The sequence below is a fragment of the Sinohyriopsis cumingii genome, chromosome 17 (assembly GCF_028554795.1).
Source record: "Sinohyriopsis cumingii isolate HCF-2022 chromosome 17, ASM2855479v2, whole genome shotgun sequence".
NCBI classification, from domain to species: domain Eukaryota; kingdom Metazoa; phylum Mollusca; class Bivalvia; order Unionida; family Unionidae; genus Sinohyriopsis; species Sinohyriopsis cumingii.
The window spans coordinates 549,302-566,272 of NC_142977.1; the positions used below are offsets into that span (position 1 = coordinate 549,302).

Genomic DNA, 16,971 nt, shown 5'->3' on the forward strand with positions numbered 1-16,971 from the left:
AAGAGTCCCATGTTGTAATAAAAACGGTCATGAGACCTAAGATTATCTTCCACCATCGTTGAAGATAGTCCGAAAATTGACTACTGTCTACCCCTTATCCGCTGCACCGGATGGGTAACCAACAAACCTTTCCGTTTCAGGGGCCAATTTCATTCACCCAGGCTTTGGTTTGGTTCCCAGAACTCTTTGCTATACTATTGTTTTGTAAAATGTTTCCTTTATCGTTGTTACCGACAGATGGAATTTCGGGGAACTATGTTAAAGTAAAACCAAAAAGACACCTCTACTTATTTCAACATTTTTTCTGAACATATATTCTGCAACATTTTAAGCAAGAATAATATTGAAAACGTAAAAAGATACATTTACACCATTACTGATACAGGAGATGTGCCCCAAATAAGCGAATTAAAATGTCCAGGTTTAGATGAAACGTGACATCATCCTAATATCACATTACGAACGACAACATTTCATTTTATCAGCAAATGGCATCGTTTTGCCAGTATTTGGAAAGTCTCGGTCTGCTGTTAGGAGAAAAACATCACATAGAGGCACCATATGGTATGTTTGAACTAGACAATGCTGTATGTAGCTTCCAGACTTTATTCCGACTCGCCATTATGCGAATGACGTCCCTTTTGTGCGAATAACGTCACTAAATAAGATATTTTTCTGGGAACCGGCCTATATAATTGTCTTGCAAATTCAGATCGGGTACAAGAGAAAGTAAAAACTCAGTCATAAGTTTGGATGGTGATTTCGTAACATAGGGTAAGAAAATTGAATTTAGCATTGATTTTCAAACAAGTTGGGAATTTGTAAACTTAATACTGAGATACTGACCGTAACTTTAACTTCGAAGATATCTCACTGGTCAAAATTCTGAAATGCTGGCCGTTACTTTACCTTCGAAGATATCTCACTCGGTCAAAATTCTGAGATGCTGGCCGTTACTTTACCTTTATATACATATCACTGTGGGTCCAAATTCTCAGCTGATTCTTAAAAAGTTGAACAAGATTTATGAACGACCGGCCAGATTAGGGTTAGAAGCTGATCAATGACAGGCTGGGGCAACGAGATGTTCCTTGCAATCAGTAGGCCCCCAAAAGGTTCAACGTGTGAAACAAAGTGACAATAGTCGCAGGCGAAAGAATATATTTCTCAAAATTTTACAAATGTTTGTAAAATCCTACAAAAGAAAACTAAACATGTTCAGCATAAAACGGAAACTTTAGCTTCTGAATAAGCTAGTTAATCGTTTTTTTTTTCAAAACATTCGTCTGCTCCTCTATTCTGGAAACAGAGTACTTCTAACTTTTGAAACATGTTTTGTCTTATTTTAATTATTGTTGGGCTGGCATGTCAAAGCATGTTTCCAAATGAATGCTTCATGACTAACATATTTCTAGCCATCATTATCAGTCTCCATATACGCTTAGCAGTCCCCAGGGGAAGCTTTGAATTTAACGTTACGTCAATGCTTTCCTTTTGCGTAGTTTTTACATCATACTTGGTGGGAAGATCTCCATTTTCATCATCAACAAGGACATAGAGGAGGAAGGGGATGAGACAAAAGCGCTTGCACAGATAGGAGCTTTGACTAAAGATGGGGAACTGGACAGATCAAAACTTGGGAACTTCGTCTGCAGTCTTGGTGGGAATTTTAACTTTGTAATTAAAATGTCTAGATTATGGTAGTAGTAGTAGTATTAGTAGTATTAGTAGAAGTAGTAGTAGTAGAAGTAGTAGTAGTAGTAGAAGCAGCAGTTGTAGTAGCTGTAGCACGAGTTGGAGGACAAAATTAGGAGAGGGTAAAAAGGTAGTAGTAACCTTAACAAGGAAATTATACATTTCTTTGTGGAAACAGGCAACAGAGCTTCGGTTTAATGAAACGATAATTTTGTTCACATTTAAATTAAAAACAACAAGACCTGTCCATTAATAACGTTTCACAAATTATTGTCAACATGATATAATTTTGCTTAAAATTAAAGTGAAATTCTGTGAAATTTGCAACATTATACATATTTTTAATAAATGTACGGACATTTTTTCAACATTTTTTAAATTCACTTCTTTACGTAGCCACACTATACATGGTTTCAAATTTCAACACTGTAGGATTTTTTTCAAATTTAGACTCTGGTGTACCTTTCGGAGAGGTGGCGCTGATATCGGAGGACTGCATTCGAACTGCTACTATTATTGCAGAGGAGAAGACTGACCTCTTAATGGTGGACAGAGCGCTCTATAACCGTGCCGTAAGGGATGTCCTAGCGCAAGAATTCGAGGAAAAACAGAATTTCGTCAAAAACCACAGACTCTTCTCAAACTGGGCCCCGAAGTACCGGAAACAGCTGACCATGGCGCTGTACAAGGAGAGCTTTCCATATGATACTCATCTTGTCCGACAGGGGGAGACTGTCACCAATATTTACTACTTAATAAGGTATGGGATGGCTAACACATCAATTGAGAGAAATTGGTACTAGATTTCATTCTTTTCGTTTTATTATGCTGACCCGAGCAAGAACATTTGCAACGTCTCATCTCAGACGCCGCAGTCGCTTAGTTGTCAGCATGCTAGACAGCGATCGAAAGGATACCGGTTCCAGTTCTAATATCAGATAAGCCCTGGTCGGCTTCAATGGTACGCTGTATGCAAGACACATTACTCGACTACATCGGTACTGAATAACTTACTCGTATTTCTGTTAAGTAAAATACCAGACCAAACCAAACCAAACTAATTTCTAGACGGAGTTTTACCGATAATCTTTTTATATGTAAAAAAAATATTTTCTATACAATGTGATGATGACAAAACTGTTTGAATGCTTCTGCCACTGAAAACCTTAACTTTCTGCCCAGCTTTAATCAGCTTTAATCAGATTGCACCAAGGTCCTGACCACTGTTTAAAAGTTGTGTAACGATTCCCTACTGTGGCTTTAATGCCTTAACATACCAAACAGCGTACGTTAAAAGAGAGTTTATTGGCGGCTGCAGTCGTTCCGTGATTGGTCTGTCTAACTGGCGAACTGAAGGATGCAGGTCCAAACCTACCTAGAATAGGCTTGGTCAGTCACTGTTATGTTTCTCTGGCAAGTGACTTTATTCCATTTAGCTCGGAAAATATAACCGTTCAATGGTTATGTGCTGTTAAATACATACAAACACCAACAAATCCTTTATGCAACAATAACGGATCGCCATACTACGCATGGAAATCATATATGCACCGGCATACTACGCATACAAACCTGCGATGTAAGCCGAATCCTATTTTTAAAGTGCATTATGGGGATTGACATGCAGTTGAAACAAAACCTCCATTATCTTGTAATTAAAGTGACAAAATCAATAAGCCTGGTTTCCTGTTAGCGTTTTAAGGTACTGCCAGGAGATTTGTTATTTAGTGAAGAGGCAATTGGAGTAAAGAGCCATGACCATAGAGAACCTCCTGTAACCTACCGAGCGCTCACTTACGGACACATGTTCGGCACTATATATATAATTTAAGTCTTAAAGGTAAAAAAAAGTCAAGCAAAGATAATTAGCAAAGCTGTTTCTGTTGTGCTTTGAGCGGAATGCAGAGAACACGAAATATCATCTTGTTCCAGTGTACACTTAATTTTACAGTGTAACTGAGGTTGCTTAGTCTAGACGTATCGCGCGGAATTAGTGATCAGAGGGTATGCAGTTCAGTTATTTTCAGAGAATGACATATATAAAAAAATTCCTGATGAATTTAGCACACTTGTTTACTCCTCTCTATGTTTCTCTCTCTCTCTGCCTCTGTCGCTGACTCTGTCTCTGTCGCTGTCTCTCTCTCTCTCTCTCTCTGCCAATCTTTGGATTTCGCTCTAATTTAAACTCTTCGGAAAATAGTCATGTGACGTAATTCTGACCAATCAATTCTTGTCCAGGACGCCGATCAGGTCGGATTTTGCCGAGCAGATACCAGTGAATCGAACTTATGGTACAATGTAATTATCATCACTTGTCCGTTTACACTCTATCAATAGCAAATATATAAACCCTACTTATTATGTTCAGTCTGTCAAAGCCTTTTATGTCATAACTAAGACTGCATGGCATGGATGAAGAGTAAAAAATTACCAATGAACGCTGACAACACTGAAAATATCTTGACTAGCATACAAATGAAGAATCAATATGAATTGTTCAAAACAGACTCGTACTTGTATAAAATAATTTGGGCATTTACAATAAACAAGTAAAAATTATTAAAAAAAAACGTGAACTTGACAAATTTAGTGTGTTGAACTATTCATGCGTGATCTTGTGTCGGCCATCTTGGCTGCAGATGAATTTTCGTAGTTTCAGTTAAAGAAATAGTCGAGTTTAGTGCTATTCCGATGCTGATTTGGATGGGAATTTAAGTGTGATATACATATTTCTGGGTGTGATAAATCTGAATTTAAGCGTGTTATACCTATTTCTGGGTGTGATAAATTTGAATGTAAGTGTGATATACCTATTTCTGGGTGTGATTTTGAATTTAAATATGCTATGCCTATTTCTGGGTGTGATACATTTGAATTTAAGTGTGATATGCCTATTTCTGGGTGTGATAAATTTGAACTTAAGTGTGATATGCCTATTTCTGGGTGCGATAAATTTGAATTTAGGTGTGATATACCTATTACTGGTGTGATAAAATTGAATTTAACTGTTATATACATATTTTTGGGTGTGATAAACTTGAATTTAAGTGTAATATACCTATTTCTGGGTGTGATAAATTTCATTTCAAGTGTGATATACCTATTTCTGGGTGTGATAATTTTGAATTTAAGTGTGATATACCTATTTCTGGCTGTGATAAATGTGAATTTAAGTGTGATATACCTATTTCTTGGTGTGATAAATTTGAACTTAAGTGTGATATGCCTATTTCTGGGTGTTGTAAATTTGAATTTAAGTGTGATATACCTATTTCTGGGTGCGATAAGTTTGAATTTAGGTGTGATATACCTATTACTGGTGTGATAAATTTGAAATTAGGTATGATATACATATTTCTGGGTGTGATAAATTTGAATTTAAGTGTTATGTACACATTGTTGGGTGTGATAAATTTGAATTTAAGTGTAATATACCTATTTATGGGTGTGATAAATTTCATTTAAAGTGTGATATACCTACTTCTGGGTGTGATAAGTTTGAATTTATGTGTGATATACCTATTTATGGGTGTGATAAATTTGAATTTAAGTGTGATATACCTATTTCTGCGTGTGATAAATTCCTTTAAAGTAAGATTCTAGAAGATTCTAGAGTATTTAACAATGTGCACGATTGAACTAGATGATTTGGTGGGTCACAATCTCTATATTTCTAATCAAACTGCAATATTCAGATTTACATTTTCAGCATATATATTATATGTTCATATATATATCACGCTTATATTCAACGAAACAATGTACGCTCTTTGTGTACATGCTTTAGCTTTTGGTTGATTCGATTTGTACGTGGATAAACTAAACAAGCTGTTTCGTTTATTTGAAAGTAGATAAAGTTAGCGATGTAGACGAGTCATCTGAGTCACAAATGAAACTTTCAAACAAGCAAACGAATTATCCTGATATTCGCAATATCAACAGCAACCCTTTCAAACAAGCAAACGAATTAGCCTGATATTCGCACTATCAACAACAACACTTTCAAACAAGCAAACGAATTATCCTGATATTCGCATTAAAAACAACAACACTTTCAAACAAGCAAAGGAATTAACCTGATATTCGCATTATCAACAACAACCCTTTCTAACAAGCAAACGAATTAACCTGATATTCGCATTATCAACAACAATCCTTTTAAACAAGCAAACGAATTAACCTGATATTCGCGTTATCAACAACCCTTTCAAACAAGCAAACGAATTAACCTCATATTCGCATTATCAACAACAAACACTTTCAAACAAGCACAGGAATTAACCTGATATTCGCATTATCAACAACAATCCTTTCAAACAAGCAAAAGAATTAACCTGATATTCGCATTATCAACAACAACCCTTTCAAACAAGCAAACGAATTAACCTGATATTCGCATTATTAACAACAACACTTTCAAACAAGCAAACGAATTAACCTGATATTCGCATTATCAACAACAACCCTTTCAAGAAGCAAACGAATTAACCTGATATTCGCATTATCAACAACAAACCTTTCAAACAAGCAAACAAATTAACCTGATATTCGCACTATCAACAACAACCGTTAGAGACACAGTCATTGACAGTAGCCTTCTGTTCATTTTATTTAGGGGAAATGTTGTAACTTTTCTGCAAATTGAATGCCTGAGGCTATGGGGTTATAAAAATAGCACAGCCAAGCATAATAAGCTCAAGGGCTTATCTATCAGATACCTACTATTTTACTAGTCAGTCAAAACATTAAATTCGAGGGGAAAAATGCAACTGAAGGTTTTGGAAGGACACTAACAGTCTTAGAGCGTTAATCCATGACGACGAAAGGGTTAGGGTTAGAACAAAACGACGAAAACATTATATTTCCACTCGCTAAATGGACTGTCACACAACAGCTGCTTTGCAAGTTTCCTCTTTTAACTATTTTGATACAATGTTAGGCTAGCGATAGAAGACAAACACTGTATGATGCAGGCCATAGCTGGGGTCCCTTCAAAAGCAAGTATCCAAGTGACAGAGTGTAAACATAATCTTCTTAGCTTGTAATAAGAATGGTAATAAATATACGTCAATTTATGCATCTTGAATTTCCTCAAAATGTACTTTCTTAGTTCTGCAAATCCGAATGACATGACCATTGTCAAGGTAAACCTGATACACGCCTCAGCTGTACTGTAATTTTTACTACATATACAACTGAAATCGCATTATGCTTACTGCACTGAATAAATCCAGTCCATCATAAGCAGAAAGTAGAATTGAGATTGATCAACAGAAAAATAAAATCCATCCATTCCAGACCAACTGCAAAATATTTTTTTCTTCAATACTCATTTATTCAAATATGACAATAAATTTAAAGTTTAAACAGACCAAAACGAGAATTTGGTTTTAAAACTAATGTCGAGCGCGCGAGTAAATTCAAAGGTTACTGGGCGGTGCTATGTGAGCATTAATATTGTTACTATGTTGATGAATCTACGATTGTGTATTTAGTTTGATAAGCGGCATAAATTCAGTTTCGCTGTTTATTGTGATGTATTCCTTAATATTATTATGCCCTAGGTAGGAAAGCGAAAAATGTAGATAATAAAGAAGTTATTGCATTTGTATGGGAAAATATGAACTCTTTTTTTTTCTGGAATAGTACTGTATTCCCAAAGGTGGTGCAGTTACCTAAATAATAATCGATCATATATTTTCCAACAAATGCAGCATATATAAATATATATATATATATATATATATATATATATATATATATATATATATATATATATATATATACACGAGTCTATACTCTTAAAACAAATAACAGGAGAGAGTGAAAAGCAATAATCATAAAGCAATAGTCATAAAGCAACAGTCATAAAGCAATAGTCATAAAGTAATAGTCCTAATAATAAATCTCATCTATTAATCAAACATGATACAAATATTTTGTTTCAGCGGTCAAGTAGAGATTCAAACTGACCCAGCTCAGCATCCAAGTCAATACCCCAAACTATTCAAACTGCTAGAAGACGAAAGAGCAAAGTAAGTACACGTATTAAGTTCAAACATTTCATCGACAAGTTTAATAATAATAAGTCTTGAATTCATTTTAAATGCGTTAAACCAACTTGATGTCAGAACAGCTACAGGTCTAGATACTATAAGTGCTAAATTCCTAAAATTCTCATCTCAGTTGACTGCACCTTCAATTATTTACATCTTCAATCTAAGTTTATCGACAGTTATTTTTTGCAGACAGGTTAAAACTGGAAAAAGTAGCTATAATACATAAGAAGGTAGATCTTTCTGATATGAATAACTATAGATCTATATCGGTTTTGTCATCACTTTTAAAGATATTAGAAAGTCGTGTTCATTATGAATTCAGAAACTATCTGTAATCATTTAATTAATAACAATGAGGCTTTTGTGAAGGACATTCTTGCCTGGCTACACTGGTGAACGATTGATTAACAGCAATAGATCAATGTATACTTGTAGGCAGTGTTTCTTGACGTCACCTTGTCAATCACAAAATCCTGCTGGAAAAGCTCAGCATATATGAAGTCAACTATGAAAGCTTAACTTGGTTTAGAACCTATCCTGAAAGCATATAACATGTCTATATTTTAAATACACCTTCAGAGAAGAAACTTATACTGTCAGGTGTTCCACAAGGATCCGTTCTTGGGCAATTATTCTTTCTGCTGTACATAAATGATTTACCAGATCACATTGAGTTATCCACCAGAAACATGTCTGCAGATGATACGAAATTATATAACGTTGGGTCGACAGGCCATGAGATTAGTACTAACTTAAACAAAGATTTAGTAAAATAACTACATGTTGTTAATACAACGGTATGAAGATAAATGCAGCCATATCAAAAGCCATGATCTTAGGTAGTCGAGCAACAGTATACGCTGAGAAAAATTATTTCATAGTAATGATAAAATAAATGGATCTACAACAGTCTGAAAATGAAAAACTACCTGGAATCATGACAGACAAGATCTTGTGCTGGAAACTACAAGCTATACGGTCATTAAAATGTTTATTCACCGCTTTATCTCTTGAATAGGATAAAATCTTATCTGCCTCAACAACAGATAAAGACCGACTGTCCACTTGCCCACTTGAACATGTACTCCAATGCCTCCTAAAACTACCTCCTTTACACAATCAGATTACGAACGTCCATATATAAGCACGGTAGAATTTGGTGGCGGCCATACAAACATTGATTTCTGAACAAATATTATTAAATCCTGTATGTTATTGTACATTACAGGTTAATTCAAGAAAAGAAATTGCGACCGCCCACTGAGGCTCAATCTACATCGATCAGCCTGAAGAAAAAAGACAGTTCGAAAAACACAAAACTCTTTTTTCTTGGAATCAATGAAACTATTGGTAAGTACTATTTGCATGCTGAACAATTGGCAGCCTATTTCGGGTGGAAAATATATTTCCTTTAAGTTGCTCGCATTCCCTTGTTAAACAAAGGCAATTTATTAGTACCCGTTCGGACTGAAAAAGCAAAGTAGCAAGAAAAGAAAAGGAAAAAAACAAACACAAGCAAAATGTAACAAGCGCCATCTACTAAGATGACATATCCTATGCAAAAAATTCCCCAAAACAGGTGTCGAGTTTCGTGTTCGTCTCCTTGAGACAATCTTCGGAAGTGCATGATGCAAAATTCAAACAAACCGGAAGTAATGTTTCTTTCCATTCACATTTTGATTACAAGTCATTATATTTCTCCCTTCAGAAACAATGAAATCTTGTACTGAATCTGTGCTGAGTTTCATGTTGTAAATTTTTCGATGAATATTTCTATTATTTCCAGGTGAAGCGGAGGTCCTTCTTGATATGGACACCTATATTTATACAGCTGTTTGTACAGAAAAGACGGATGTCTTGGTGCTAGAGATGAAGCATTATGAACGCCTTTTTGTTAAGCGACATCCGCGCACCATAGAGAGCATGTGCGATAACCTTGGGGTCAAACTGGAGGCCAGAAAGTCACTCATGACGTCGAAAGAGAAGAGAGAAATTCCTTTATTCGGTTTACTACAAAAAGCACTTCATTTAATGAAAAATCCTGCTCCCTTGGTCGACAAAAGAAAGAAAGAAATTTCGGTACAGTCAGCGCGGAAACAATTTATCAACCATAAAGGGCCATTATTGGACATTAATGGACCTGGGAGTGTGTTTTATATGATACGAAAGAGAGAGGAGTCGAGATTGAAGTTCAAAGCTTACCAGAAAACGAGAGGAAATCCAAAAGTGAAACAACAAATTGAGAGTCAAATGCGCTCAATTACCGTGCCCCACTCTTTGCTGATGGCAGCAGGAATGTTTGGAGCAACGAAAGCCAATGACGCTGCAATAGATACAGAACCTAAGGTTCAGTATCAGCAAAATACAACAAATAATGCCAAGACAAGCAAACCTTCAATCCGAATGATTACGGCAAAAAGTTCAAAGCAAATTAAAGACAGTGCTCCGTCTGGTAGAAGAATAAATAGTGCTACACAGACTTGTTTGAATGTAACAGAAGAAAACTCCAGTGAAGAGGACCCTGCATCCAAGGTCACGTCGTTTCCAAGTTACCTGATTACTAACAACGGTTCGGGTTACGAAAGCGATGAAAACGAGGCAGCCTTATCAGAACTAGAGCAGAAAGTCTTATCATGGCTGCGGGAAAGTAATCCAAAGGGAGGTAACAAAATCACCAAACTGCGAAGGCTGGCCTTTGCGGTGAGCATATTTATGGCTTGGTTATTAAATATTATTATTATGCAAATGTATTTCTCAGATAAATAAAAACTCATTTCTATCAGTTGCATTTCCAACATCGCATATAAAACTACTTTCAAAAACACACTAGAATTGTCGATTAAATCAAACAGAAAGGAATATTTTTATAAATTCAAAGGGATATAAATTATTGTAATTGGTTGTACTCTGATTTTGGAGGTGGACTTTCTTTGTTCGCCCTTTCAAGATTGCCTATGTCAAGCTTTTCATTCTACCATCATACGACCAAACATATCATGCAGTTTTAGTGAGGACTGGCAGACAACAACGGCACATCAACGAACTAGAAGGAGATTTGTACACTGATGACTTTACTGGAAAAATGCGCTACTCCTCTGTATTGCTGACAATCGCTCAATTGTAATTACATTTCCAAGCAAACAATATTCATCAATTTTGACAAATATTTTCCCTGTGGTTTGACTGACAATCTAGTCACCACAAAACTTGAAACAGCACGAATCAGAGGTAGATATGATTTTCCCTCCAAATGTTAATGTATGATTTCTTCTTACTTATATTTGAGATGAGTTGTTTTAAGTTGTTTATAATTTGGCGTCATGTAGAGTGTTGAAAAGCTATTTTCCTCCTTCCTCCTTTCTTTATAATTAATTTCATTCGCATATCTCAAACTATCTGTTTTAAAAGGGATATATTTTATTCTAGAGAATCATAAAGGGAAATAAATCAAGGATGTGCTTGTCGATTGGCAGCTAAAAGATGCACTTTGCAGTAGGTTCATTGTGTGAATATCTAGTATTTACGCCCTCAGACCAAACATAGCAATTTTTGTTATCTTTCATAAGCAAAATTATGGGTGTGGGAACATAATAGTTAATTTCTCTCATCAAATTAAAACTGATGATTTTGAAATCAAGGGGCCTGCTTTATATGCATGACAAGATATTATTTTAGATTTTGATGGATATAATTTTTCATGTCTCTTACAAGAAGGACAGTTATATTGGTAATTAAATAATGGTATGTGCTTCAAACCGACTGGTGTGCTGGTTTGGAATTATAGTCGGGTAGGGGTGGGGTGGGGTTTCTAGACTTAATCGATTTATAGATGTTTCCTTTAGTGTTTAAATTCATTGTTTCATGCAACCAAGAAAATGATTACCCCGGGAACGAAAGTTAATTTGCACAAAGTAAGCCCGTGGTGACACCATCACACTGTCCTGAAATATGTAGCGATGTAGTGACCTAGAATTTAATTTACAAATTTGATTAGATCTATTTCTTAATTTTGAAGTCATCTTGTTTTAAATAAATAAAGGTGATTAGGAAATTTACATGGACATGGTCAGGGATAAATTATGTAACTAAACTATTATGATATACGTAAAGTTGCTATAATGTTCAGGTATTGCAAGTAGCTGTTGATTTAGTGTGACTTTAAGTAGATTGTCTGATGTAATCATGTAGACGCACATCGATTTATCTTCTCTGACACATAGCTGTAAGATATTGTTTGTAGAATATAGTGGCCTTATCTTGAATGTTTGTTAATTAGTTTTGAAATATAAAGTTGCTTTTCTTCCTTAGCTAAAACTTGGGTTCAACAGACGATGCAGCTGTGGCCTCTGAACCGACATGTATTGTATGTGTGTGTGTGTGTGTGTGTGTGTGTGTGTGTGTGTGTGCGTACGACATGTAGAGTTAAAACTTCACAGAGAAGCGTCGGAAGATCGAAGTCATTATTGGAGAGTGGCTTCATTTATAAAGAATACGTTATAGAGGTGACGTGTTTCTGTGCCTAATGCATATTGGACACACATACCTCACTCATGTGTATAGAACACACATCTCTCACTCATGTGCATAGGACACAGATCTCTCACTCATGTGTATAGGACACACATCTCTCAGTCATGTGTATAGGACGCACATCTCTCATTCATGTTTATAGGACACACATATCTCACTCATGTTTATAGGACACACATATCTCACTCATGTTTATAGGACACACATCTCTCATTCATGCGTATAGGACACACATCTCTCACTAATGTGTATAGGACAAACATATCTCACTCATATTAATAGGACACACATCTCTCATTCATGTGCATATGACAAACATATCTCATTCATGTGTATTGAACACAAATGTCATACTCGTGCATATAGGACACACATCATTACTCAGACCTCTCCGGTGGCCTAAAGTGGTTAGAGTGTCTGCTTCGGATGCGGGAGATCGCGGGTTCGAACCCCGATCGAGTCATACCAAAAACTTAATATAAATGGTACTAACAGATGCCTTGCTTGATGCTCATCATTAAGAGATTATTGCTAGGACTGGTCAACCTGGTGTCAGGATAATTTGACTGGGTGGGACATCATGCTACATGTCTGCGGAATAGTGCCCCAGTGCTAGACATCACTATAAACTGTCACACTGCAGACATCGTAGCGATATGGCTGAACAATTGTTTAAGCTACGTTAAAAATCTAAATCACAAATACACACACACACACACACGCGCGCGCGCACATCTCTTACTCATGCGTACCTCCTGATGGGTGAATCTCGACCAGAGTACGTCCATAGTCAGTGTTTGATTACAGATTTGCACATTTTAGTCGAATGTATCGATATGCACTCAGTGAGATATTTTTCCTTTTTAATTACTTCAACTTGATGAAGAAGATTTCTGATCACGTACCATCCGATAAAATCTTTCTAAGAGACTGCAATTTACATAGCTAATTTTCGGCGCTATATTTTACGGACTGCGCTTATTTTAGCTCTCTTTATATACCTTTTAAAGAATTTTCAATGTTTTCTTTTCTACAAGTTTACTTATATTTGTAAGGTTGTATCTTCATGACGATTTTAGCAGCTTTTTAATCGTTATATTTTTGAAGTCATATTTTTAGATGGTACTACAGAGCTGACGTGCCTTTAAACCACATACATATATACTGACATAAATTAAAACAAGAAAAGAGAATAACAAATAAACGGAAGGGAAAGACAGCAGAGGGGCCGCGGTAGCCCAGTTTGTACAGCAGTAGTAACGTTGGGGTGGGGTGGGGCCTTCACTACTTAACAGTTGTTGTTGTATGGTTTAACGCCATTTTTCAGCACACGATAGGCTATACGTGGCGGCTAGTATTAAAAGTGGAGGAAGAAACCGGGAAAACCCCCAGAAAGAACCACCGACCCACGAGAAGCTACTGGCAAGCTTTTTCACATACCCACATTGGCTAAATCCGAGACTCGAACCCACGCAGATAGAGGTGAGATGGCAGTGATCCGTAACGGACAGCGCTTTAGACCACTCGGCCACTCGGGGCCACCCACTACTTACAGCGTCTGACTCGTAATCCAAGGATTGCGGTCTCAAAAGCTGTGTTCAGTTTGATATTATTATTATTATTATTATTTTATTATTATTATTATTATTATTATTATTATTATTATAGGAACTGGAAAAAAGACCAAAACCTGGGAATAAGATAGTAATCCGAAGGCGATACAAACTCATCAAAAGTGAAAGCATGATGGAAAACAGGCCTATTGAAAATACAGCTGTTTCGGAGCACAGTTTTTCCAACACAGCCAGGAGTAGCATAGAAAGATATAAAATCTTACTCAGTTTGACTAAATAAAACCAAGCTAACGATAGTTCTAATAATAATAATAATAATAATAATAATAATAATTTTAATAATCTACTCATGCGGAGCATTATTTTCGTTATAGATTTAAATTTGAATGTAAGAGTGATCATTTGAAATGGCTTATTAGAAAATGTATTATTACAGATGCAAACAGAAGAATAATTCGCTACAGCCATGTTCTATAACGAACATATATAAAATTTAAAGCATGTATAAACATGATCCCTGAGATTAGAGGCAACGAAATGATGGTTGGATACATCCATATTTTTCGCTAATAAATCCCGTTATGGCGAAGTAAATAAATCAAATCTATTACGTCTATCACATAACTGTTGACAGAATAGACTAAGGTGTTGTAGACGGTATAAAAGGACGGGGGATCATGGTTCGCAATCATACTTTTATTAATTATTTCATACGAAAAGTATCCTTCCCGCTGTGTTCGCTAGTATACGATTTCAAGCGAATGGCGTATATAAACTATTCCCACTTAGGTCACTTGCGGGCAATTTCAAGCGAACAGTGAGACCACTTGAAGACGAGTTCAAGCGAACAGTGTGACCACTTGCGGACGCTTTCAAGCGAACAGTGTATAAACACGTCCCAATGAGGTCGCTTTTAGACAATTTCAGACGAACGTTGTAAACAACCGTTTAACTTGACATTAAAAAAAAAAAATTTGATGGTAAAAAGGCAACAATATACATAAATAGACAGAAAACAAACCAGGCTTTCTGTCAGGATCTATTTTTATAATTGTATGTTGATAATTGTTTTAATCCGTTAAATACTATAATAAACAAAACGGATCATATTAGGTTTCGACAAATCTAAGCAAGTATATCTCTTGTTCACATACTCTCTGCTAGTTTGCCTTCCATGGAAGGATCCGAATGAACGTTCTCAAGACCATGTTACACAGTGCCTGAAATATACGGGAATAAGTACGGTAACGTGTCCAGGAACAAAAATGTATGACCAAGATATGTGTAGAATCTATTAGATATTCAAACTGAATGAAGCAATAAAAGTATAATAGTTTTAAGAAAATCGTATAGGTTTCATTGAAATCCGTGAAAGTAAATATACACTGAATTAAACAGTTTATCTTTAATATTGTGTGCCAATAAAACAAAGTCAGCTAGCACAAGCACATGATTAAGTCTACCCCACAGTGCAAAATGCAGCATATTTGTGTTCCTCATACAAAAGATATTTGTGTACCCAATGCAGATGGTATTTGTTCCTATTGCAAGAGATGTGTGTTTTCAGAGCATGACAGTTTATGTCCAATAAATGACATATCCCAATAGAATCTGCTGACCTTAATTTTAAATCAGTTCAGCATTTTGGAAGTATTCGAAAAACGATATATCTTATGATGGAAAATTGTGACTAAACAAGTAGTTCCGTTAGAAGTCAATAATCATAACACTTTTGTTGTATTTGCCTAACCCAATTAAATACCACAAATATAAATCATCCATAAATACGTAGTACTGGATCTGCATGTCCACTAAGGAGTGTCATTTAATCCAAAACAACAATATATAAAGTGAATAATTAAGTCTCTTTAATAAGATGGATACTCGTATAGTTTTAGATTATTTACACATCTTTCACAATTGTATCTGCTCAATATATTTAAGTATAAAGGGCCTATGATGCGTTTGAATGGTAACTGACCGGTATGTGTAATTACGAATCATCCCCCTTCTGTGAATATGTATGGTAACTGACCGGTATGTGTAATTACGAATCATCCCCCTTCTGTGAATATGCATGGTAATTGACCGGTATGTGTAATTACGAATCACCCACCTTCTGTGAATATGTATGGTAATTGACCGGTATGTGTAATTACGAATCATCCTCCTTCTGTGAATATGTATGGGAATTGACCGACATGTGTAATTATGAAGCATCCCCTTGTGTGAATATATATGGTAATTGACCGATATGTGTAATTATGAATCATCCCCCTTGTGTGAATATGTATGGTAACTGACCGATATGTGTAATTATGAAGCATCCCTTTGTGTGAATATGTATGGTAATTGACCGATATGTGTAATTATGAAGCATCCCCTTGTGTGAATATGTATGGTAATTGACCGACATGTGTAATTATGAAGCATCCCCTTGTGTGAATATGTATGGTAATTGACTGATATGTGTAATTATGAATCACACCCACCCCCTTGTCTGAATATGTACGGTAACTGACCGATATAAGTGTAATTATGAAGCATCTCCTTGTGTTAATATGTATGGTTATTGACACATATGTGTAATTATGAAGCATCCTACTTGTGTTAATATGTATGGTAACTGACACATATGTGTAATTATCCTTCTTGTGTGAATATGTATGGTACTTGACCGTTTTATGCGTAATTATGAAGCTTCCCATTATGTGAATATGTGTGGTAATTGACCAATATTAGTGCAATTATAAAGTACCTACCTTGTCTGAGTATGTATGGTAATTGACTGATATAATTGCAGTTATATAAGCACCGCTCATTTGTGAATATGTATAAGAATTGACCAGGATAAGCGTAATGAAAATGTATTAATCTTGTCAATTTCTAAGACTGTGCTTCTGAGGCAAATGTGTGCCACTAAATTAATCGGATTTTTGCCGTGATTTGTGTGAAAAAGAGTCAAAACCGAGATATTAAACTGATCCATCTTATGCAATGGTGTCCCAACCAACAGTCACAATCTTTCAACATAAACCAGACTGCTCTGTAAACGAATAGGATGGATCATTTTTCTCACATGTTTAGAAAAGAAGAATGAGCAGCAGAAAAAG

The 16,971-nt window shown here is 35.8% G+C and overlaps 1 protein-coding gene across 1 annotated transcript in view; it reads left to right on the forward strand.

Annotated features, from left to right (window-relative positions):
* LOC149777628 (uncharacterized) overlaps positions 1 to 14,138 on the forward strand; it is a 68,962-nt gene extending 54,824 nt beyond the window's left edge. Inside the window, exons 3-8 of the mRNA XM_089938685.1 lie at positions 1,503 to 1,660; positions 2,146 to 2,455; positions 7,644 to 7,730; positions 8,983 to 9,104; positions 9,541 to 10,454; positions 13,953 to 14,138. Of these exons, the coding sequence (XP_089794811.1) occupies positions 1,503 to 1,660; positions 2,146 to 2,455; positions 7,644 to 7,730; positions 8,983 to 9,104; positions 9,541 to 10,454; positions 13,953 to 14,138 (1,777 nt within the window). The remainder of the gene's footprint in view (positions 1 to 1,502; positions 1,661 to 2,145; positions 2,456 to 7,643; positions 7,731 to 8,982; positions 9,105 to 9,540; positions 10,455 to 13,952) is intronic.
* Positions 14,139 to 16,971: the final 2,833 nt, after the last annotated feature.